Source organism: Sturnira hondurensis, unplaced genomic scaffold (assembly GCF_014824575.4).
Source record: "Sturnira hondurensis isolate 20B ecotype Veracruz unplaced genomic scaffold, ASM1482457v3 Scaffold0019835, whole genome shotgun sequence".
NCBI classification, from domain to species: Eukaryota; Metazoa; Chordata; class Mammalia; order Chiroptera; family Phyllostomidae; genus Sturnira; species Sturnira hondurensis.
The window spans coordinates 5,328,909-5,353,791 of record NW_028092466.1 but is presented as its reverse complement, the minus strand read 5'-3'; the positions used below and the strand labels follow the sequence as shown (position 1 = coordinate 5,353,791).

The following is a 24,883-nucleotide window of genomic DNA, read 5'->3' as shown; positions in this document are numbered from 1 at the left end:
AATGGGCCATTTTCTTTTTTTCCCTGCTCTATCAGGAAGTTCATATATCATCTTTATCCTCACAGCTATAGCAACTGCCTCTCCTATTTGTATCTTTGGTATTAAGTCCTATTTTCCTCCCCTTATTATTTGTAGAACTGCTTCAAATCTTTCCTATAGAGATGAGGCATAAAGAAACCCAATGAATAAATATTTACACAGCATTTCTTATCACCACACCTCTGTAAAGATCATCACCAGGGCCCAGCTCTGTTTACAACGCTGTGAACGCGAACAAAGAAAGTTTCCTCTATGTTTTCCTTACCAGCACGTCGTGCTGCCCGACAGGACCAAGATAGCCCAGGGGACCTACTGGCTCTGCACCCTTTATTTGCAGGTTTCCTCCAAGGCCCCTTCAGAATCCTCTGTCCTCTGGGAGGGAGGGGGTTGTAGAGAAGGATCTGACTTTTCCAGACTCATCACTGTGCTCCAACCCTGTCTCCCACCTCACCCAGGTCCCAAATAATCAGGCTGCACACCAGGTTTCAAGTATCTGTCTCTTCCTTTCACTCTCTCAAAAGAAAAATAAATAAATAAATTGCAGAAGGCGGCAGCATTTCCAGTCTTCCCCTGGACACCCAACCCCCAACCCCTGCCCCCCACCCTCCCTCCCACATTCCCACTCCCTAGACCCATCCCTCCCCTTCCCCCCCAAAAAAAAATCCCAGGGGAAAAAAAGCCAAAATTAGACCTTCCACTCATGCAAACCGGCAAAGAAAAAAGGCGGGGGGGCATGTGGAAGGCAGGGAGCCCACAGTGGAGTCCCCCACTTATCCCCCCAAAAAAACCACCTTTGAGAAGAAAAAAACGGAAAAAATGAATGAGAAATCAAGGGACATGGGAGTTACGGCGTGGGCAGGGGCGCCCCAGGCCCTGCCTTAGGAGAGGGCAGAGGCCTGAGGCCCTGCATCCCTGCAGCGGGTGCTCCTTGAGGGGGGCCTGGCTTCTGGAATGTGTGTGTGGGAGCAGAAGGGAAGGGCTGGCCCCCGGTGGGTTCATGTGTGCGTTGGGGGCGGGTAGGACCAAGGGGTCCTAAGGAGCGAGGGCCAGGGACCAGGAGCCTGGCTCCCCCCAGACCCCAGGTTCCTGGGGTTCAGGTGCCCAGTTCTGGGGTGTGGGGATACATGCAGAGGAGTGTCCCCCCTCCAATGGACTGGATCCAGTTAGAAAGGAAATAAATAAGAAGGGGTGGGAGGGAGGCTGGGGAGTGAGAAGGGCCTGCTTGGGCAATTCAGTCCAGATCACGGGCCCAGGCGATGGAGGTGGGGTGAATCCAGGCCAAGCCAGGGCAGACATCAGAGTCTCTCTCGGGCTGGGACCCAGATATAGGGGCCTGAGAGGTCCTCGATGACGCGCTTCACCTTGTGGTAGATCTCCTCAAAGCTGTCGCCCTCCACGATGGCTGGGGGTGGGGTGGAACAGGGAGTGAGGCCAGATGCCTGGCCAGGGACGTGGTGAGAGCCCAAAGGGGCACCTTTCTCTAATTTTCTAAGCCATGAGCCATGGGGTTGCACCTCCCAAAGAGGGTACCTCTTTCTAAACCATCCACCCAGTGGGCTCCACTCCCCCTCCCACTCTTCTGCTACCTTGTTTTCCTTTTTCAATTCTGAGCAAAGACAGACACATCACGTGCTGGCAATGACTGGTCTGGCAGCAGCCTCACCTGAGAAGCACTCGGTGAATTCCTGCTCCAGTTTGGTGGCTCTGTCGAAGGCTTTGCGGGCTTGCTCCTCTGTGATCCGCTTATTAATCTCTCTGTGGAGAGGGAGAGACACACAGACCTGAGGGAGGGGTCCCTCCTTGCCTTCTACCTTCTCCATCCAGGACTGTTATATTGCAAACAGTATTTTCTTATTTGGAGCACAAAGAAAAACAATAAACAATTCCCAATACCCTCTGGGGCCACAAATGACAGCCCTCCACTCCCACTAACCCACAACCCACCCAGCCAGGTATGCTCACTCCAGGGACCTCTCCAGAGCCCCATCCTCCCAGCCTTCAACCCCAGTGAAGAGATTTAGACTCTAACTCCCAACAGCCCTAGAGGCCCTGGCTCACCCCAGGGTGTGTGTGCCCCAGGGCCTGCTGGAAGCTGTAGTCCTGCCTAACCCAAGGAAGAAGAAGAGGAGAGACGCCTGAGATTTCCTGCATCCTCTAGGTTCCAGCTTTCTGTACAGATGCCCCTCAAGGGCGGCTAAAGCCACTGCCCAGGGTTGTGAGGGGAGGAGTTCAACACAGAGGCCTTCTGAGGCCTAGGGCCACAGGTAACGGGGAATGCAGGGGAGGCCCCCTTCCCCCCCAACCATACTCACAGCACATTCTCCAGGGAGCGGGGGCGGATGAAGATGGCGATAGGGTGCAGGTGGGCCGCCTGCAGCCGCCGCACGGCATTGGCTGAGACATCAAGGATGCAGTGCTTTCCCTGGGGGCAGGCAGGTTGGGCGGAGGGGGACCAGCAGGTGGCAGGAAAGGGCAGACAGAGGTACCAGGACAGGACACAGTATATGGAAAGGCAAGGAACAGGAGGTTGGCCAAAGGGAAGTGACATGGATGTCAAGACACATTGGCAGAAAGAGTAAAGGTGGGAAGGGCATATGGACAGAATGAAAGACAGAGAGAAAACAAGAGGTGACAGAGAGAGAGCAAGGGAAGGGACCAGCACAGCAGGAGAATTGGAGGGAATTGGAGAGATGGAGGAGGAGGGTGGGGAGCAGGCAAAGAGGGGACCCAAAGGAAGAGGGAGAGCAAGGCAAGAGAGGCAGAACAGTGGGGGGATTGAAGGTGGAACAAGACAGACGGGGCAAGAAAGCAAAGGAAAAGGAGAAAGGAAGTAGGATAGAGAGAGGAGGGAGGGGAGGACGGACAGAGGACAGACAGATGGAAAGAACAAGGAGAGACAGATGGGAGGGAGGAGAGACAGATGGAGAAAGAATCCATGGAGGGAGAGAGGGCAGGGTGGGGGCAGCAGGGGATCGGAGGTAGCAGAGGAGTGGGAGAGGGAAGTGGGGACCCAGGAACAAGTGAGAAGAGGGGATAGGGCCACAGGGGAGTCAGGCAGAAGGATGGGATCGAAGTGAGGAAAGCCAAGCCACCAAAGGCAAGGCCACAGAGAGAGAGGAGAAATGGGACAAGGAGGAGGGAAGGGGAGCAAAGCAGGGCCAGATGGCGGCGCCGAGTTTGGGGTCAGGAAGCAAGGGAGGCAGGCAGGGGGGGAGAGGCACAGAAAGCAGGTGGTCAGACAGAGTTGCCCAAGAGGAGGAGGAGGTGGAGGAGGAGTGCAGTCAAGACCCAGCAGGGAAAGAGACAGAGAGAAAGAGAGTTAGAGAGAGCTGGAGGAAGGCCATGGGGTGGGGAGAAGGGAGGAGGAAGAGGAGAGGCTCCCACCAGGCCCTACCTGCTCTGCCACCTCGCGCACGGACTGCACGCTGGTTCCATACAGGTGGCTGTTGTACTGGCCAGCCTCGATGAACTTGTGCGCTTGAATGTCCTTCTCCATTTTTTCCCGGGACGACACAAAGTGGTAATCCCGGCCATCTATCTCATACTCCCTCTTGGGCCGTGTGGTATCTGCCAGGAAGTCACCCCATCCGCCGAAGATCTAACCACCATCCCTCTAGCTCAAAGGCTGCCCATGTCAGCCCCTCAGAGTGCTCAGCTTGTTCTTCAGTGAAAGGGGTCACTAGGGAGACCCAAACTGACCAGGACAGAACCGCCCTCCCAGCACCCACTGGTTCTCCCAGTCTGGCCTCAAACAGCGACCATGCATGGGACATGAGTGTGGCTGAGAAGCATCCCTCCTCTGCAAATCTCCTGTACCCCAATGCCCAAAAGTGGCTCTGCCCCACCCCCACCTCCATCCCAGGCCCCGACACTCACGAGGAACACAGGATCCAAACTTGTCGGGGAACTCAGAGAGAAGATCATCGTTGGCACGGTCCTTGGTGGGCCCAAGGATGATGATGGGGCGAGCGTAGTGCACTGAGGAGAGAGGGCTGGCTCAGCAGAGAACAGAGCCAGGGCATGGACACGGCTGGGGCCAAGGCAGGGCGAGGGGCTCACCTTCCATCTGTGTCACCGTCTCATAGCTCAGAACTGAGTCTTCCCGACCTAATGAGAGGCAGGGCATCTGTGAGGGGCTCTGAAACAGGGGGCTCCGGGCTCCACATTGCCTCCCTGGGAAGCTCCTCTCACCCAGGTCTTCCCAAACTGACCCTACCTACCCTGTGATCCAGAGCTGGAGCCCCAATCCTAGGAGGAAAGAGAAAGCCATGTGCTTGGTTAAGAGTTCACCTCATGTGTCCCCACTCTTCCACCCAAATCCAGCCCCTCTTCCACCTACCTTGGCCTTTAACCTTGACCACTCCCGTCGCTCAACCCTATGGGAAACATGGAGGGAAGGAGGAGGGATAGGGAAATGCCCAGTGAGGGGTCCTAGAGCCTCCACCCACTGGACCAGCCAATAACCCCATCTCCCAACAGTTCCTGGTCCCCTGTGCTCCTACATAAGATGTTTGCCCCAAAGGCTCATGGGAGTTATGATGCCCAGGAGGGCCAGCAGACAGATTCCCCAGAAGTCAGAGGGCAGATCCATGCCCTCTTGGCTGCCCACCCTGGGGACCTCGGGAGATTTGGTGCCGGTGGCAGGAAGGCTGAAGGCCCTGGGAGCCTCACCGCCGTTTGCTGGGAATAAAGCCGATGTCGTCGGTCTCACTGTCAGAGTGTACTCGCCGTGCTTGCCACCACTCCTCATCACTGGCATCTATCACATGCAGCACGTCCCCAAAGCGAAAGCTGAGGGCCTGGCTGAGGAAGCCGCAATCCTTGGTCTTGTCATAGTCAAACAGGGCCCTGGAGAGCAGAGGGCCATCAGTCAGAGCCTGGCTAAGGACCCCAGCCACCCTGAGACCCAGCCCAGAGGTTCAGGGTCAGGGGTCTACAGCAAAGCACAGCTGACAATGGCACTCCCACAGGGGGTGGCCATGGGCTCTAAGGAGCCCAAAAACTGAGTGGGGACCAAAAGCTCTACTGTTACTCATAGTCACAACTATTGACTGTCATTCAATCAACACCGCACCAGCGATCGGACAGGCTATGGATTCAGTGGGATCTCTAAAGTAAGACCTGGAACCCCACTCCCCCAGGAAAGCAGTCTGCAATACCCATGCACACCACAGTCATGGAGGTGATGTGGGATCTGCTCAAATTCATAAAAAATTTTTTTTTCTTAAATCACTCTTTGCAGACTCTGGTTATTACCCTTAACAGTATCAAGTTCCAGTCAGTCAACCCTAGGAGGACGAGGGGAGAAATGACCACTGAGAGAGGAAAGAAGAGCAGGGCAGTGGGACAGGAAGAAGAGGAGGCGCCAGGGCTGCTCAGCATCATCTGTGAGTCAGAACTGGACCTCAGCAGGGAGGGAAGAGTCAAGGAAGGCGCCCAATTAAGATGGTGTGTGAATGGATGGTGGTGCTGGGCAGCGAGAGGGAAAACACTGATTGGGCAAGACAGAAAGCACAAGTACAAAGGAGAAAGAGATGAGCTCAGTTTGGAACATGTTGAATGGAAGACGCCTGTGGGACATCCCAGCAGACAGGTCCAGAAAGCAGATGGCCCAACCTGCAGGTCTGGACCTCTAGGAAGAGGCCAGGCCAGAGCAGACAGTTCTGAGACAGAGCTGCAGAGCAGAGCAGCGGACTAGACCAAAGGAGTGCACAGGAGCCCAGAGGGAGAGAAGAAAAGAAGCATAAGATGTAACCTGGGGAGGGTGGAAAAGAGGAGCCACTGGGGGAAGGAGCCCTGAGAAGGAAGCAAATGCCACTGGAGAGCAAAGGGGCTACATGAGAGAGAGAGAGTGCAGCTCACCTTTCCTGGACTGCCTCATCTAGGAGGAAGGGGCAGGCTGGGGCAATATGCTGAATAGCCTAGGGCCCCCTGCTCTGGCAGGCACTAATTTGACTTACCAAATTGTTGGGCGACTGGCTGGGGCGGTGGGGCAGAGTTCTAAGAAAAGTGCCAGGGTAACTAGGGGCTAAAAGGCTGTAAGGATCCCTGAGGCTGAGGCTGTTTTCCGACTGACACGGAGCACTTCAGAATGCTAACACGTGGGGCTGAGCCCATGAACACCAGATGAGTGTCAGGACTGGATGGGAAGTTCGAGCAAGGCAGGGGAACACATGGCTGGGGTGGGGGTGGGAGTGAAACAGAATGAAGAGAAACCCAGCCCAGGAAGCATCCAACCTGATATAGAAACCCCTTTTGGGGTTGCTCCGCAGGGAGGCGGTCCCTGAGCCCAGGCTGCTATTCATGAGCTGTTCCCGAAGATCGTGGATCTTGGCTTCAAATCGGCTGTACTCTGAGGAAGGACAAGAAGGTTCCTGAGCTCTGGCTCCACCCTACTGCCACCCTCCCTCTGTCCCCACTGAAGCTAGAGCTGAGGAGGCAGGGTCCTGACGACCATCTTAGCCCACAGGAGGAGCAGCGCCTGGCCTGGTACCTTCTGGTTTATACTGAGCGATAATCGTGACTGTCTGACCCGCATTCTTCAGGGCTATGGCAGCCTGCTCATGACTAGCATTGCGGAGATCAACACCATTGACCTAGAGGGAGGAGGAGAGACTGAGGCCCTGGAGATGAGGGCCAGGCTCCAGCCTACCTGAGCCCCTGCCCAAGAGCCCTGGGCCCTGCCCTGAGAGGAAGGGTGGTACGGGCAGGGGCTGGCCTTCTCTCACCGAGAGGATCTGGTCCCCTTTCCGCAGCTCCCCACTGAGGTCTGCAGGGCCCCCAGCCAGGATAAAGGAGATGAAGATGCCTTCACCATCCTCGCCCCCAACAATGTTGAAGCCCAGGCCCGTGGAGCCTCGGTGAATGACAATCCGCCTTGGTTCTCGGGGAATGTCTTCCTCCCCCAGCAGGTCCTTGGCTACTGGGGAATAGCGCCGAGGGGAAGTGGGGGTCATGGCTGTGGGGTAGTCAGTGCCAAGGTAGCTGCTGTGACTGATCTCGTTGTCCAGGTGCTGGGAATAAGCTGAGAGAAGACAAGGAATAAAGGGTGGCATGGAAATACATGGAGGGAGACAGCACCCACCGCCCGCTTCTCCCTAGGGAACCAGGACAGCCACTCAGGTGAAGGGGAGTTATTCTGCCAGAGATACTAGGGTGGGCGGGAACCAGATCACAGTGATGCTGGGGGCAGGAATTCACAGGTGACGTAAGGGTTTGGTCCTCCTAGGGGATGATGGGTCTGAGGCTCTATGTCCTAGGTACGCCAGGACGATGAAGTCGAGGGGAATATCAACACCAGGTCTTGGGGGGTTTCTTTTGGTTGTAGAATCTCTTAATCTATAAAATGCCTCTCCCTCTTTTGTTTTCTCTTGGCCATCCATTGGGGGAAACATGCGGTCACTTGTCAAACAGAAGTTCTCACATTCTATTGGGGAAATTCTGATAGGGGAATCACTGCATGAATCCCGGTGGTGGTAACATGTACCCCTGCCCTGTATCTCCTGTAAATTGGTGATTCATACTAGAGACCTAGTTAGATTCAAGTTCAGCTTTTTAGTAAGAATATTTCAAAAATGGTGCTGTGTCCTTTCTGCTGCACCATAACAGGACATACGTGTTCATGGGCTAACACATGTGCTCATAAGGCTAACAGCTCAGGCGCTGTGAGTCTTTTACCTGGACTTTTAGTGGCCACTGATGATCACTTCCTTGTTCTAATATATCACTGAAGACAGAACATTGTGATGTTCTATCCTCTTTTTTTTTGAGGGAAGAGTATTTATTAGTGGGAATTCTTCTATAAAAGAATTTTCTCATATTAACCATTTGGTTACTCCAAGGTGCATTTGAACAAGAATAGGAGAATAAATGCTTGACTCTTTCCCTTGATTTGTCAGTTTTCAGAAGAAATGGGTTCCCAAGCACCCTCCAAAGGTACGCAGTTATTTCGAGGTACCATTATGATTTCACGGATTTTAACACATTCAATGAGTTTAGTTGGTCAATAGAAGCCCCTTCAACTTGGCTCCTGCCTGCAGCATGGCCCTGGCAGTCTTGGCCCCCTCGCTTTCTGGGACGAATACCGTTATGAGCTTATCTTCTACATTTCTTGCCCAAGATCCAGAATCAGCCCTTTCTTCCAAGGAGCCAAGGTTCCTTTTGGTAGGTTATAGTATTTAGAAATACTACCACATGACTTTAATATACTTTTACAATATAATTTCATATCTGGTAGGGTCAGTCCCGCCTCATTATTCTTTTCCAAAAAAATTTCTTAGCTATTCCCCCAAATATATTTTTCCAGTTAAACTTTAGAATCAATCTGCCAAGTTTCCAGGGAAGGTAGGGGTGGGGTGGGGAGGGGACATTAAAATTCTGATTAGGATTGCATAAAATGTACAGATTAATTTGGAAAGAGTTGAGATTTTTAACATATTAAGTTTTCCATTACATATTACATATGGCAACATGTTTAACTTTCCATATCATCTCTAAGTTATTCAGTTATTTCACTTAGATTTTATTATAGACAGACAATAGTATAATTTACAAATACAGAGGAGTTTGTTTTTCCCTTTTCAAATGTAGCATCTAAGCCCTGGCTGGTGGAGCTCAGTGGATTGAGCGCGGGCCTGGGAACCAATCAAATGTAGCATCTGTTTCTTCTTCTTGTCTTATTACACTGCCTGAAATCTCTACAGCAGTGACTCTCAAGCAGGGTGATTTTCCCCAAGGGACATTTGGCGATGTCTCAAGACACTTTTGGTTGTTCCGACTGGTGGGCAGGGGTGCCACTGCCATCCGATAGAGGCCAGGGCTGCTGTTAAACACCCTACAGCGCACCAAACAACCTCCACAACAAAGAACTATCAAGTCCAAAATGTCAACAGTACCAACCTTGAGAAGAAACCTTCCTCTCAAGCAATGTGGAACAGCAACAATAAGAGATATGCTTGCCTAGTTCCTAACTAAATGCACACATTGCTGAGATTTTCTCATTAGGAAATCTTTGTTGTTGTTTTCTGCTAACTACTACTCTTCCCCACGTTAAAAAAAAATTCCTCTGTTCCTGGTTTACTAAGTTTTCATCTAAAATTAGATGTTAAATTCCATCAAAAGCTTTTCCCCTATGTATCTGAAATGACCTCACAGTTTTCCTCCCTTAACTTTTAACACAATGAATCAAATTAAGAGGTTTCCTAATACGGAACCACCTTTAGTTTTCTGAAGGAAACCGTATTCTGTTCTTTTTTTTAAAAGATTTTGTTTATTTATCTTTAGAGAGACAGGAAGGGAGAGAGAGAAACATCGATATGTGAAAGACACATCAACTGGTTGCCTCTCACATGCCCCCAACTGGGGAACTGGCCTGCAACCCAGGCAGGTGCCTTCATTGGGAATTGAACGGGTGACCTTTTCAGTTTGCAGGCTGGCACTCAATCCACTGAACCACACCAGCCAATGCTACAAACCCTACTTTGTGACAATGCTATTCGTTTAATCTGCTGCTATGTCTGGTTTGCCATTATGTCACTATAAACTTTTACATCTCTATTCAGAAGCAAAATTGGCCTGCACTTTCTTTTACATTATCTTTGTGACCATTTGAACTGAATGAAATGTGAAACTTTTTATCTTTTCCCATACTCAGGGAAAGCATAAGAATAATCCATTCCTTGAGGATTTGATAAAATTAGCCATAAAACCATCTGGGGAGACTTGACAATATTCTCTAGTTCTTCCATGGTGACTGATTTTTCCATCCATTCTCCAACCACAGTAAGTGGCAGGGGTTGTGGCTACTTCGTGGAGAGCAGCTGAAGAGGAATAGTCACCAAAGACGTCGGGGGGGGGGGGGCATGGGATGGGTCATGGGGAGCTTTAGGTTTGGAGGACTCTCACAGGTTGTGATGTCTGGGGGAGCATAGCTGTCACTCAGGTAGGCATTGCTGGGCTTGGCCACCTTTAGGTAGACAACATCATACGTGTTCTTCAGGGCTGCCACAGCATCCTCATGCATGACGTCCTCCAGCCCCACACTGTTGACCTGGGGTCAAGGGAAGCACAGCTCAGACAGAGCCAGAAACAGCCTCAAGACAAAGGCACTGGGAGTGAGCAGATAAGGAAGCCTGGGTCTACTCAGGGCCTTAGGCAAGACCCAAGTGTGGGCTAGGCAAGTGACAGGGGTCCTCACCGCCAAAATCTTGTCTCCAATCTGCAACCTCCCATCCTTGTGGGCGGCACCCCCTTCAATAATCTTGGTTACATAGATGCTATTATCTCCGGGGATATGCTGGTTCCCTACACCCCCTGCGATGCTGAAGCCAAGACCTAGATGGAGGGAAGGCAGAGATAGGTGCCTGGGAAGCAAGCCTTGGACAGTGGACAGTTGACACAGGGGTGGTGACATAATGGGTTACTACCTTTAGGCCCCTTGATGAGCTTGATCTCCATAAGTTTCTCAGCCGGGGGCTTCCGGCGCATGACATAGAGACGGACGATGGAGCCTGCCTCCTTGAGGGCTTCCACTGCAGCTGAATGGGTCACCTCCCGTACATCCACTTCATTTACAAACAAGATGCTATCGTTGACCCTGAGAGCAGCAAGGTAGGCCTGAGCCACGAGCCTCCTGTTGCCCTGGCCCTCCCTTTCAAGGGAACCAACATCCTAACCCCTGTTTCTTCTCCCCACCTGAGGCGGCCATCCTGGGCTGCAGCCCCACCAGGAATGATCTTGGTGATGAAAATGGATGGGTCATCACCGATGTGTGGGTTGTCGGTGCCACCTGCGATGCTGAAGCCCAGACCTGAGTTACCCTGGGCAGAAAAAGGGGAAGAAGGTCAGCTCCCCTCCCTTCCTACTTCTGGCAAAGTGAAAGGGAAGGAGAATGGGTTGGGGAACTGTGATCAGAGCAGGAAGGGATAGGCTTACAAGGCTGGCCACCTAGAAAACACGGGCATAGAGAGAAACACAGGGAGCAAGGGGACGTGAGATGGGGAAGCCTGCTCACCCTTTCCAAAGTTATCTCCTCGTATTCCATTTCCCCCTCGGTCCCGTTCACCTGCAACTCCAGCACGGACCAGAAACACAGAAACAGTGAGATAGACATTCCTACCAGAGAAGCTGCCCCTCCCCTACTGCTGGAACCCAGGCTATCCCTCTCTCCCTCCTTCCTTCTGCAATGGCCCCAAAATCTAAACAACTCACATATCCCGGAGCTTCTAGGGTGTCTGTGTTGACAATCACAGGGGGAGAATTGGCCTGTGAGGGGAGGGAAAGGAAATGAGAAGCTTCCTGAGCCTTGGCTCTAGAGGGAGTCCATAATTAAGAGTCCCACCACCCTGGCTACCCTTTCAGCCTCTTAACCAAGCCCCCTCTGCCACCTTACCGGTCCTTCAAGGACCCAGCCTCAATCCATATTACATACGCACATGCACACACACATGAACTTAACTCTGCCCAGCCCAGGCCCCCTGCATGTAGAAGGAGGCATTCGAGAAGCTGGAAGGGAGAGACAGCCAGACAGGGAGCAGCAGATGGTAAAGAGTGGGGGTAGGGAGACTGGCTGGGGGGAGCCTCTCACCGGATGTAACACCACAGGGTGTTACATGCATTATGTGCTACACACATAAACCCCAGGGCTTATGCCTACAGGGTCCTGCTCCCCTCTTCTTGCCATGTCTCTATCCACCCACATACACCGATACCTTCACAACTCTCCCTGGATTTGCACCTCAGCTTTATACACATTTGCTTCAAATCCTTGTACACAAGATCCAGGGGTTCCCCCAGATGCAAGCCCCTTCCTCCCTCTCTCTCACCCACTCCCCATCTAACCCACCCCTTCCTCTAGGGACCTTGTTGCCTAGCAGGAGTATCTAAACTCAGTGAAGGCCAGGGAACACCCACCTCCAGGAGGCCCTGTCGTCAAGACAACAGGAGGGGTGGGGGCGTGGCCTAGAGGCAGCAGACTCCCCCAACGCAGAAAAGATCAGCTAGCCACACCTCTCCTGCCCTGGGCCCCGCCCCCCAGTAAGCTAGGCGGAGAGAAGTCCAGGCTGGACAGGTCTGTGGGAACAGCGCATTCCGAATAACCTCCCTTCCTCCCTCGGCTGTACCCCTCACCCTATGCAGTGCAAAGCACGTTAGGAGGGGAAGGAGTGAAAAGACATCCGGGTCCTATCCTCCCACCTATTCCTGTCCCCAACACATTTCATTAAAGAAAGAGTTAAAGTGGGGTGCGCCAAGGCCCCTGAGGTCAGTAGCCTCGAAATAGCAGGGTCTCTAGACTCTGGGGCGAGGTCAGCTTTAGGCTGGCCCTAGGGGCTTCCCCAATTGCCAGGGCAACAGAAGCCACGTCTCCATGGCAATGGAGGAGGCTGCCCAGAGCCTCCTTCTGGGGTCCCCAACCTATCCCCGCCTCCTTAAACAAATATTTATTTGGAGTTTACCAAACACTAGGCATTCCCCAGGCTCCTCTTTCTCCCCCTCCAAAGGGGTCTCCTCTCTCTTGCCGCTGTCTCTCAATACTACATACATATCACCATTTTCAAGCTCTGCAAGAGATTCCATAATCATAATTCTATTGACACCATGCGCTGACCCTCCACATCTCAGCAAATGCTGTTATCCAATTGCTAGACACCAAAATCTCATCTACTTGTCCATCCTCCATCCTGTGGTTTACCCTGAATTCCCATGCCCACCCTAGAACCCCTTCCCTTGGACCCCTCATCCACATCTTTCTACTCCACCCCACATCCTCCACCTACATTCCTGTCCCATCCTTCAATTTCCATCTTCCAACCCCAGCCTCCAGCCTCCAGCCTCCATCTGCTTCCCTGTCTCTCTCCCACCCTCCAGCACCATTCCTTATCAGTCTCTGGCCCTTTCCCCCCACTCTAATTTCTGATTCCCCAGGAAGGTCAGTGCCTCTTCCCTCACCTCATCCTCAAACCCTCAAGAGTCCAACCCCACATCACAACACTTCATTCTTAACCCACTCCCCATGGCCTCTGAAGATGGGGTTCCTCCTAGCTGCCAGCTCAGGCCCTGTCGTAAGACCTCCCCCACACACTCAGGCCTCCAGTGCTCACTCCTTCCACCGTCCTCTGCTTCCTGAGCTCCCACTGTAGCACTCCCCAGCCTGTGCCTACTGCCACCCTCTCAAGCCTCCCTTCTCCCACCTTCCCACTCCAGGGACTTAATGGCCCCATCTGAAGAAAAAAAAAACCATCTCTAGTCTTCTTTCCTTCACTCCTTGCAGCCCCTAGAGTTTCTCAGGCACACTCTGCACCATCTCCCCAAATCCAGGGGCTTACTTTCCTTCCTTTCAATCAGCTCAACCTGCTGCCCTGATTTCAGTCCCATCCCAGTCTGTCCCCTGCCCTGGGATGTCTTACCCTTCTGTTGTCTCTCCATTTTGCTACAAGCCAGAGAACACGCTCTCTCCAACTCCTCTCCTGCCAGCCACCTCCTTCTCACCAGACCCTGCTGCTGCCCCTCTCTGCCCCTTTATCCCTAGGCTCTGAAACCCCCTCCCCACCTCTTGGTACTGTCAGCAGTCTCCCCCATCCCAGGGCACCCCACAAGATCCTAAACCCCAGCCCTGACCCTACAATGCTCCCCTCAATCTCACAGCTTGCCTCTCCATCCCTCCCAATCCTGTGCCCCTGGAAGAGGAGACTGCGAGGGAAGAAGATGTAAAGTGGTGTGGAGAACAGAAGGTCTCAGAAACAAGGCCTCCCCGAGATTGGAGGAGGATAATCAGATGTGAGGACACAGGAGAAAGGGAAACAGGTAGTCATAAATAATAATGGAGGACAGAGAGGGTACAGGAAAAATACCTGGGCAGAGGTGAGAGCCAAAGAGGATGAGAGAGGGGAGCATGAAAGGACAGGAGAGAAATGATGAACAGTGAAGGGGTAAGTGGGAAGGCGTGGGGTGCTGGCTGACCGATGAAGAGGACTGAGCAGGCCACAGAGGGCCTGAGCTGGGGAATCAGGGAGAGGGAGGAGAGTGCGTGGGAGGAAGAGAGAGACAGCATATCAAGAACCAGCCAGCCAGCCAGCAGGGAGGGAAGGGCAGCAAAGAGGGGAGGAAGCGCAGAAGCAAAGGGAAGGCTGGGTCAGGGGACAGAGGCAGAAGGGCCCCACAAGTAGAAGTCTCACACCTGACAGATGGAAAGGGTTGGAGCCTAGGCAGACAGGGAGAGCCAGGCCCAAGAGCAAGAAGTGGGGGGAGGAGACAGGGGAGAGACAAGAGCAAATGAGGGCAGCAGGAGCTCTGAACAGAGCTCTGGACACAGAAAATGTAAACAGAGGTAGGGAATGTAAAGGAAATGAGGAAGGCCTGGGCTTGGTGAGCATCCTCCACACATCTCAACACGTATGCGAGTAGACACACAGGCATGCACACACATGCACACACGTCCTGGCTTTAAGCTCTTCACCCACTCCCACAGCCTGGCCTCTGTTTCTCCTCTGTAGGAACAAGGTGTTTCCAGCACCACCACCCCAAACACCCTTTCCCCCAGGCCTGGGGAGCCTAAGCCCCAAGCCTCCCAGTCCCAGCCTTCCTCCACCTTCAGTGGGGCTCTAGCCCTACCGGCCCTCGGGGGTGGCTGTAGCTCCGAGGCTCCAAGGGGGCAGCACTGGGGAGGGGAGCTGCCTGAGTCTCCTACCTTGAGGGGGGAGAGGTGGGTGTGACCCACGACCCCGTGGACAGCCTCGAGGTGGGACAAGTTCCTCTCCGCCACGTGCACCAGCTCGGGGGCGTTTACCTGGTTGGGGAGGTGGGCCGGGCTGTGCTCCAGAGGGGGCGTGTCTTCATCTTGGTAGCGGTATTTCTGGGGACAGGCACCGAAGTGTCACTGGGGCCAACCCAGTGCCTCAGGGCTGCAGGCTGCCAGCCCCCGCAGCCTCCTCTTCCCCGAGCCAGTGCAGTGCGGGAAGGCCCCTGGGCCTGACCAGCTCCTCCCCCTCCCTCTCCTCCAGCCCATTGGTTCCCATCTCTCCACCCTTTCCACAGCCCCTTCTCCTGCCAGGCCTTGGCACCTCTCATCTCTTCCCAAATCCCAGCTCCATCCCCCAACTCCTCCTTTTTCCAACCTAGAACCCTCAGCCTTCTTCTAACCAGCATCCTCCCTCCTCCGGCCTCTGATTCTTCACCCCTTTCCCAGGCCTTTATTGTAAGTCCCTCCATTCTTCCAGAGCTCCAGCCCTTCTGACAGTGGTACCCATATTCTCTACATCCACCCCCAAAGTCTTTGCTTCTCTCATCATCTTCATGCCACTTCCTTAATTACCTTAATCCCACTCCCCAGGTTATAATCTCCTTCCTCCATACTCCAGTTGCTGCTCCTGCCCTCTACTTCATTCTATGGGCACCCCACCCTCATTGTCTCAGTCTCCCCATGGCAGCCTCTACCTCATGAGACTGGCTCTCCAGCACCTCCCACGAAGGAGGCAGGGACTGCATTCAGGCCCTTCAACTAGCAAACAGTTGGCAGCAGCCCCCCAGGCAGAATGAAGCTAAACCTAGACAGTTCTTTCTCCAAAGGCCCCACTGGTTCCCAAGTAGTCAGCAGTAGGGCCCCTGAGAGTCCAGCCCCACCCTAAAAAATGCCAGTAGCCCAGCCAGCTAATCAGATGTACTAGAGGGGGATAGGAGAGAAAGGGGAAGGACAGAGGCAACAGGGTTCAGGAAGGGGGTGGAATGGGTGTAGGTTCCAGGTTCCAAATTCCCTGAAGAGGGTAGAGTGCTGAGCCTCAGGGTGAAATCCTGGACTCCCTCTGGCGTTTTGGAGTGAAAGCCCCATCATTACCCCTGACTCTCTTCCCAACTAACCATTGGTCATCTCAAGGGCCTCCTGTGCTAGCTTAGCAGGGACACCAGTAAATGAGATTAACTGGGGGTCAGACACCAAGGAAAAGGGCAGCTGGAGACAGCAGTGAAGGGCAACAACCATGCCAGGGTCTTCCCACATCTGCCTCTGACCTCACGCTGCTCCCCTCCTCAGGAGCTGCCCCCTACAGAAGGAAGCCCTCCCGAACTCCAGGCTCAACTCCAGGCTCAGGCACCGAGGAGAAGGGTGCCATATGCAGGGCTCCCTCAGGGAGTGAGGATCACAGAATATACTCCCCAGTACACATGGGTAAAACAAAGAATCTCCCTAACAAAAAAGTATCTGAGAAGCTGAGAGTACCCCAACATTTGGAGGGCAACAGATGCAAGATCCAACTGGAGGAAGCTTATCAAAGTCAGTACCTGATACTAGAGTATGATTCTGAAATTTCTCAGGATGATGAACTGTAGCTGAGGGTGCAACTCAACTGGCTTTTAGCTCAGGGCGCAGGAAGAGAATGGGAGGAGGGACAAGGTGCTGACATGAGGACAATGCTCAAACCCAGGAAACAGAGACAAATAGCATCAAGATGTATCTTGATATATTTGAAGAGACTTAAAAAAGGAAAATAGGGCTCGTGAAGATACACTCCATTTTCTGGCCCACAGATATGAAGACAGTAGTATCCTGAGCTCTGGTTTCAATTCCATGGACACAAAAAACAGAGAGGAGGGAAAAGGTCGGGAGTATAAGCTAAATAGCCCTCCTCAAAGACTGGGCCATCTTGAATAACAGAATTCAATGAACTGAAAAAGGCTGTTCATTCCACATTCTGAAAAGGTGATCGTCAACCTGGACAGTGCAAGAGCTGAAGGACAGTACCCCAGAAACTGGGGGGTCCAAGCAGCTGTCCTCTCTCTTCACAAGACCCCCAATCCTCTGGTAAATGAGGCAGGGCCAAGGGTTGCAGCTCCAAGTTTAGGAGTTTGGAAGGGGGTTTGAGCCCAATGCCCCTCCATCTTCACCCCATCTCACAGCAAAAATTTCTGAATCTGATAATGAAATGCCAGGTGCACATAAAGTAAATGGAAGCATGGAAGGGGGCATTTCATCGTTTATTCTAGAGAGGAAATGAAGGTAAATTTTTACCAGTGAGGCTATAGACACATCTCCCTGCCCCGCCCCCATGAGGGGAGAGGGGGTCCAGGACTGAGGAAAAGTCTCCTAGGGATTGGGAGACAATGTGACCAAAACAAGACCAAGGAAAGGGTACAAAGTACCCAGAATGTGGCTGAAGGAGGTTAGGGACTATGTTCAGCCCTTGGAAATTGTCAGAGTGCTTGTAGCAAGGTGGGGGTGGGGGCGGATGGAAATCTGGAGCCTTGGGGGCAGGGGAAAGTAATTCTGAAACTGCAAACTGGGAGATGGGGGTTGTGGCCAGCACCTCTCAGTCCCAGATTACAGGACAACTAAAGCAGGACAAGCACATACACACACAAAAAAAGGATCCTTTCTTTCACCCTACCAGGACTCAGGGTCGGACCCGCGACAGCTCAGCTGCTATTGGGACCAAGTCTGAACCCCCAAAATATTAAGGCACAAGGCAAGTAAAAGGCTTGGGGGTCACTGCTGACCCTCTCCCCTTGGCTCCCTCCTCACTGTAGTCCCAGCAGCACAAAATAACCTGAAACCCAGGCTTGCACCCCCAAAAGAGAGGGGTGTGAAAGTGGATGATGACAAGAGGGGCGACCCATTGCGCCTGTCCGCAACACACTGCAACCCAGAGACCCTGAGCCAAGCAGAAGGAACAGCGACAGTGCTTGAATCTCGCTTGCACCCTGAGATTTGGAGGGTCCGGGAAAAGGGGAGCGGGCCGAAGCCCGTACCGCGGCACGTACCACGCAGAGACACATGGAGGCGAATCTGTTCCGAGCCGACATGGAGAAGGGGAGGGGGTCTGAGGGGTGGGGTGGGTGGGAGAGCGAGGGTTCCGGGGTTGGGGAGGGGGAGGGGCAGAGGGGCGGGGGCTGCGGCGGCAGCGGCAACTGGAGGCTGCGGCCGGACGGGGGGGGGGGGGCCAGCANGGGGGGGGGGGGGGGGGGGGGGGGGGGGGGGGGGGGGGGGGGGGGGGGGGGGGGGGGGGGGGGGGGGGGGGGGGGGGGGGGGGGGGGGGGGGGGGCACAGCGCCTGCGCAGTGCGGGAGAGCGAGAGCGTCACGATGGGAGAGAGAAGGTGAAAGGGAGACCCTCTTGGCCATCAACTTTCCTAGTTCCAGCTATTTCTTGTAGACTTCACAGTCTACTCCTATTCCGACCCCTCTACAGATAGAGACACTCTTAAAATTTGACAATTTATCGCTATGATTCTCAGCGGCCCCTTTTTCTATCTAATCTTCCAGCCCTAAAATCACCAGGCCCCTAACTATTCCAAAACCTCACCAGACCGCTCATCAGGGAAGGAAGGAAGGAGCACTTCTCTCACTTCAAGACCCCCAAGGGATCTAAATTTTCTCCCACAAGCCTCTCCCCCCACATCCCCAAAGACTTAATATGGACAGCATCCCATCAGATGCAAGGACATCTATTCTAACCAGCAGTCCAGCCCCACCTGATAGCCAAACAAGGCTTTCCAAGAGTTTAAGTCCTACAGATCCTTGTGCCTTGAATTAATCTTCTTCCCCTTAAATCATATGTCTTAAAGTCATACCTATCTATCCCTCCATCCACTAACAGAGGCCTTTAAATTAGTGTAAATATTACCCTTGCTCTAATGTAAACATCCAAATAAGCAGTTCTCAAATTCATTTGTGGTCCCCTGTCCAAATCCCCGAATCTAACGAAACACTCATGACTTTCTAATATACCAGTCCGCAATACCACCACACCTCAATTTTAGGAAATACTTAATGTACCTTAAAGCTGACTCTCCAAGTTAAATTAGAACCTCTTCAATTTATTCCCAAACCCTTCAATTAAGAGACAATTTCCCTATTCCTTTTCTTTACCCCTCAGTTTCATACATCATTCCCTTTTCTGACTGTTCTCCCTACATCTCAACATCCCCTTCATGATTCCGAATTCTGTGTTGGAAGATTGCTCCCAAATATATCAATCTGTCCCATACCCCAGCCTCAAAAAAATATCCACCAAAGATACAGCCGGCAATTTGCAGTGACACACAAATCTTCCAGAACACCTAAAACCAACTGCCTCAAGTCTCTTCAGAGGCTTCCATTTTCTCCCAAACAAGTGGACCTGAAACATCTCTTCCACATAATCTTTCATTGAACGACCACCTTTCCAACTCTTAAAACCCAGTCTCTTCAAATCTTGTTCTTTGGCTTCTCTAAAACGCTCACACGTGGCACAATGGACAGACTTCTCTAGAATCCCGCCTATGACTCCTCTTTTCTGTTAACCAGAGTCTGTTGGATGCGCCCCCAAGATGACCCCCAATGCCCTAGTTTCATATCTGGATAGAATGCTTGGATCCTCAGAGGAAACCAGTGAGGAAGGGGCTTGGACTCGAAATTCCTTCTAGGATAGAAAAATCACAGTTCTCCACCAGTAGGCGCTATGGCCCACTAAGACCCTCCTCCCAGCCCCCATTTCCTTTTTCCCTCCATTTTCCGTTTCCCGGTTGCCTAGCAACGCAGCTATCAAGGACTTTGCTGTCGCCTAGCAACCGTCTCCTTGGAACAGAGAGCTGAGGTAGGAGGTTGTGCTCTGATGAAATCTGAACAGGCCTCCATCTTGGGAAAATTTAGACGTCAGATCGCCCAATCCCCGGGCTCTCCTTTCCAAAGACCCCGTGCCCCTCCGTTACTTAGACAAGTCTCTCAAACTCTGTCTCATATCGGCACAAGGGACCACACACTCCCCCGCCAGGTCAGCTCCGCCCTCACTTCAGTCAGGTTACTAGGCCCTATGGCCCCGCCCCTTCCCGAGGACCGTCGCTCGCCAACCTAGAGTAAGCCAGACCTCGCCCACCTGCCACCAGGAGACCACGCCTCCGTCCACTCCCCGCCTATTTGCTCCCCCAGCCTTGCCCATACTGTCCCTTCGCCACGCCCCTGTCGGCCAATGAATGAGGCTGTTGGCCAAACTGCCCCGCCCCCGTCATCTTGGCTTGGCCCAATAAGGACCACCCGGAGGGGTTAACCGCTTCGCCTCCGGTGGTCAAATACCCCCGGTCTTTCCCCCCTCCCCCTCCCCTATTCGTTCTGCTCCGCCCTCCGCCACCCTCGCCCGGCCCTCAAGTCCGCCACGCAACTTCAGTCGTCGCCGGTTACCATGGCAACGGCGGCAGCAGTGCGGGGAGAAGGGGGAGGGACGGGGGTGGAGTGGGAGAAAGAGATGCTCAGAGATCGAGAGACTCCTGCAGAGACAGGCACAAAGTAAGAGTGATAGCTATAAAAGCACAGGGCCTGGCACATGGTAGGCATTCAATAAGTGTTCCTTAAATTACTGCAGCAGGAGTCTAAATATAGACATATAAAGATGGAGGGCTCTCAGACGGAGCTGGGAAGCTCAAGTACCTGAGCACCCCCTACCCCACCCAGTATTTGGGGGGTAGAGGGGTGGGGACAAGAGCCCTGTGCCCCCTGCTGGCTCCTCCAAGGCTACCCTCTGCTGCCCTGGATAGAGATGAACCACAACTCCCAACAGCCCCACTGGCAGCAATCCTCTAACACTAAGTGATCTTATGCTTCAAGGCCTTATGGGAGTTGGAGTCCCTGCCACCCCGCAACTGACAAGTTTTCCGGCCAAGGAATGTGGCAAGCTTGAGTCTCCACGCCTCTGTAAAATCCCAAATGCATGATCTTCTCTGTGCAAGACTCCTTTCTTCAGGGATGTTCAACCCTGCACTTCATGGAAGAAGTAGGAGTCTAGAAGGGAGATGGATAAGTCACCCCCTCCCAAAATAACTCCCGATGCAAGCAGGCCCCTCACCCTCATTCACATGTGTTCACATGTTGGAAGCAGAGCCCACACATTCCAAATGGCTTTTTGTGTACACCTGTACACAGGACCACAGCCAGAGAGCCTGAGTCTAAGTGGCAGGCTAAGGACTAGAGGACAGTAAAGGAGAGCAGGTCAGAGAAACTGAAGACCCCCAAATGTACTGAAACTACAGAGGATTTGGGAGGGCACTGCCAAGAAGCAGCGTAAGAGAAATCTCACAGAAAAAGGGACAAGCAAGTAGCCCTGGAGAGGGGCTAGGAGCCCCAGACCTAAAGGTCCTCCTCAGCCCCCAGTCTCTTCCATCCATGCTCACACACCCACGATGCATGTGGACACACATGTGTGAGTTTATGACAGGGAACATGTGTGGCCTTAGCTCCCTCCCGTGAAAAGCTGCAGTTCCCACTAAATATAACCCCCTCCCCAGCTTGTGACTCACCCAGACCCCGCCTCCCCGGCCCCCACTTCCTGTCCCACCCCCCCAACCCCCAGCTGCCTACCACCAGCCCAGGCCCCCCTCCACACACCAGGCATCCAGCTTCCCAGTCCCAGAGTCTCACAGCCAAGACCTAGGTATTCTGCATCCACCAGGAGCTTACTTGTGCTCCTCATCCTTGATCTCCTGCCCTTTCCAGCCTTTCCAAACTCCAACCACAGGGACACCCTGGTACAGATCCTCACTGCCTTCCTCCTACTCCTTCTCACCCCAGTCACCTTAAATCCAGGTGTTCTCCCCAACCTTCATCCCAAGTGTCAGGGGTAACAGGAATGTTCCCCTCCATCTACTCTTCTCCCTCTTTCTAAACCAAGGGTAAATACATTGTGGGAAGAGAGGGGGATATTAGGCACCTCCCTGGGCCATCCCCAAATTTTGCACCACCCACCTGGTCCCCTCCTCAAATCCCCTTTTCCAAAACCTCTCATCCTCCTCCTCAGAAACTGGCAACCTCAGCTGCTGCGTCCTTCTACCTCCCATGGGAGTAACCCAGATCCTAACCTTACCTCAGGTCCATTCCCTCAGGTAATCCTACATAAGGCCCCAGCCCTCTGACAACTCCCAACTCTCCCCATCCCATATGATTGAACCCTAAATTAACAGTTCTCTCTAATTGAGCAAGCACCCCCAAATGTATCTACCAGAAGACTCTGGTTCCATAGCCTGAAGGCCCACCCCTTCCCACAGGCTGACACCCCCAGACCTGCCAGGCACTCACAACCAATAACCTTCTATCCCTGTGTGAGAAGCCTCCTTAAATTGGACACGGTACCTGGAGGCCAGCATGCCCCCAGGAGGAAAGAGGACCCCCCACACATAGTCCACCTTTTAACATACACAAGCAGGACTCCCATGTGAGCCAAGCTTCTTCTTAAATAAGTCTCTGGCAAACATGGTTGGTGAACCCCAAACACCCAGCAGACCCCCAAAGCACAGAATACCCCCAAATTTCCATTTCTCTACAGGTACAAAGGGATGACTCCAGGGGGCACCTGTGGCCAAACCCAGCGTTTTCTCAAATATGAACCCCAAAACGAAATTAGAACCCCAAATATATCTTATGTTGCTACCCAGGGCCCCCAGCCCCAGATTAGTCCTGCCTAACCTCTCCCCATAAACTCATACCCTCCCTCCAGTTTAGAACCCCCAATCATGCTTACCTTGGTTGTCACTATACAGAGACAGTCCATGTTGGGGGGCCTGGCCTCTGTGGCGGGTAAGGGGCTCTGACTTCATCGGAGTTTCGTTCCTCCCCTCCGTGGGTTCTCACCCCTCCCCCCTCCGCACCCCACTTTTGCAGGGGTGGCCAGGATGGGGGGAGGGGTGAGAGGGGAAAGAGGGGGTTGGAGAAGGGAAGGGGAGCGTGGGAGGGAGGGGAAGGGGGCCCTAAAAGGGGGTCCCCAGTGGAGGGGGGGCTTGGGGAGCACACCCCGGTGCTCAGGAGGGACGGGGGCACCGGGGGCTAGCAGCCCCGGAGTTCAGGGGCTGGGGCATGAGCTGAGGTGGGGGAAGAAAACTGGATTTCGGGGAGCCCCAGGGAGGGGGTGTCTTGCCTACCGGCCAGGGGCTAGGGGGCCTTAGTGGGAGGAGTGGGGTGGGGGGGTTGGAGGCGGCAGCGGCGAGGGAGCCGTAGAGCCAGAGGAGGGAAGGGGAGAGAGGAGGAGAGAGGAAGCAGGGGGAGGGAGGGAGCGAGGAGCCAGAAGGGGGGGGGGGTGCCTTGGCAGAGTTAACTCCTTCAGTACTGGCAGGAACCCGGATAATGGGAAAGGAGATGGAAGCAGAAGCAGAAAGGCCCTGAAGCAAACATGGAGACCTGGCCAGCTACCAGAAATGACAGCAGACATGATGAGGATGAATTTCATTTCTTAGAGGAGGAAGCACCATAGCTGGGCTGGGATCACCCAAGGTTGTTTAAATACTGGAGAGCGGCCATAGCAGGGGGTAGAAGTGAGGGAGGGTTGGCAGGAGGGAATACCAGGGGTCTAGCTCTTCCTCAAAATTCATAAGAGGAAGCCTGAAAAATAATTATATCCTAAACTCTTTAGTGCTTGAAATTGGGGCAGGCAAAGAAAAGAGGAAAGCAAGGCGGAGAAGGGGCCTAAGGACAGGAGAGTCTGTTCTCTGGGCCCCTGACTCAGGATTTTGTCTCCTGGGTCCCCAAGTCTCAGTTCAATATCAGCAGCCCTTTGCTCAATCCCAGCCCTGCCCTCTCCCTCAGGAAGTTGGGCCCCCATTCTTGCCCCCTTACCTGACTTTCTGAGATGGAAGCCTCATAATAGTCCAGGATGTCTGTCACAGGAACAGCAGGGAGTTACCCTCCCCCACCCCCTGCCTCCCTGGCCACCCCAGCCATCACCTTGCCTCCTGCTGTCTGGTAAGGGAGGAGCTCCTCCAGCCAAAACTGGTGAGCACTGAGGAGGGACACTGTGGGGATGACACCTGCCTGAGTCTCCTCTTGGACCAAATGATCTTCAGGCTCCCAACCAGCCCCCAGGTTCAGTAATTGTGCTCACAGGCCCAGGCCAGCCTTTTCCACCACTGTCCCTTGGAAAATTGGGACTACTCACCCAGCAAGGCCTGGAAAAGATCACTGTGTAGCACTGTGAGGAAAGAAGGTGCCCATCGCAATAGTGGGGGGGCCAGGAGCCAGAGGGCTGACCTGGGAGCTGGTGAAATGCAAGTGAGGGTGGATTGGGACAAGAAAGAGACAGACCAACCTACATACTCACCTCATCTTCCCAACCTTTACCCTTTCACCCCAGACACTATGGAAAGGTTCAGGAAGAAAGATTCCCAGAACTTCAGCCCCCCACTCCACCCCCAGGCCTCTCCTCCACAAGGACTCCTGTTTTTCACCTCTTGGTCTTTCCGACATCTCTTTTCTCTTATTTTAATCTCCCTAATCCTCCAGGATTAGAGCTGAGCTGTCTTCTCCCCGCCCAGTTCAAACTGTGAGATAAAGCAGGCACCCTCTGAATTGCCCAGATGCCCCATCCTTCTCCAGGTCCCCAGACACCACCACCATTACCTCGCTCCACACACCCTGGCCCCTTCCCAAAGCCAGGCACAACTTAGCTACACTCTTCCTAAGTGACTAAGGAAGAGAGTTTCTCCCTAGGAGGCTCCAAGAGCTCAAAAATAAAAGAGGCTGAGCCCAGCTCTCTTTCTCCTCCTGGGCCGTCCCCAGTGGGAATGGCAGAAAGAGGGACGCAAATGGCCTGGGACTTCTTGACCTAAGGCTAGAGAAGTGTAGGAGAGGGAAGAGACATTAGAATTCCTACAGTTCCTCTCAGGCCTGGGAAAACTCCACCTGTGCAGAGATCTAACCCGAGCACAGTCTCAGGAAGAAACAGAAGGCAGGCAGAGTGAGGTGAGTGTTGAAGAAGGTCTAGAGAGACCTAAAGGGGAGGCAGTGATCCCCAAGAGAGAAGAGAAGATCCTCCTAGGTCTCAGGAGAAGACGTTTGGGTCCCCCACCCCACCACTTCCCTCCCTCTTGCAGATTTCACAAGCAATACCAAAGAGTCTTCTTCCCATG

General features: G+C 53.4%; 1 protein-coding gene across 11 annotated transcripts; it reads right to left on the bottom strand.

The window, feature by feature from the left end:
• Positions 1-681: 681 nt before the first annotated feature.
• On the bottom strand, positions 682-24,262 carry DLG4 (discs large MAGUK scaffold protein 4). Of its 11 annotated transcripts, none has more exons than XM_037028236.1 (22): positions 24,203-24,262; positions 23,914-24,012; positions 23,595-23,635; positions 14,723-14,887; positions 11,248-11,301; positions 11,051-11,110; positions 10,732-10,856; positions 10,464-10,633; positions 10,235-10,371; positions 9,943-10,087; positions 6,768-7,063; positions 6,533-6,635; positions 6,277-6,391; positions 4,711-4,887; positions 4,379-4,415; positions 4,260-4,287; positions 4,099-4,146; positions 3,916-4,017; positions 3,434-3,606; positions 2,352-2,461; positions 1,703-1,794; positions 682-1,441 (listed from the first exon to the last, which is right to left on the bottom strand). In XM_037028236.1, the coding sequence occupies exons 1-22, from the start codon at positions 24,219-24,221 to the stop codon at positions 1,335-1,337; spliced, it is 2,403 nt and encodes an 800-aa protein (XP_036884131.1). In that variant the 5' UTR covers positions 24,222-24,262; the 3' UTR covers positions 682-1,334. The 11 variants fall into 11 exon arrangements, with proteins under 11 accessions (XP_036884131.1, XP_036884132.1, XP_036884133.1 ...); XM_037028237.1 differs by having other exon boundaries at positions 11,051-11,101; XM_037028238.1 differs by having other exon boundaries at positions 14,822-14,887.
• Between the last annotated feature and the right edge of the window lie 621 nt (positions 24,263-24,883).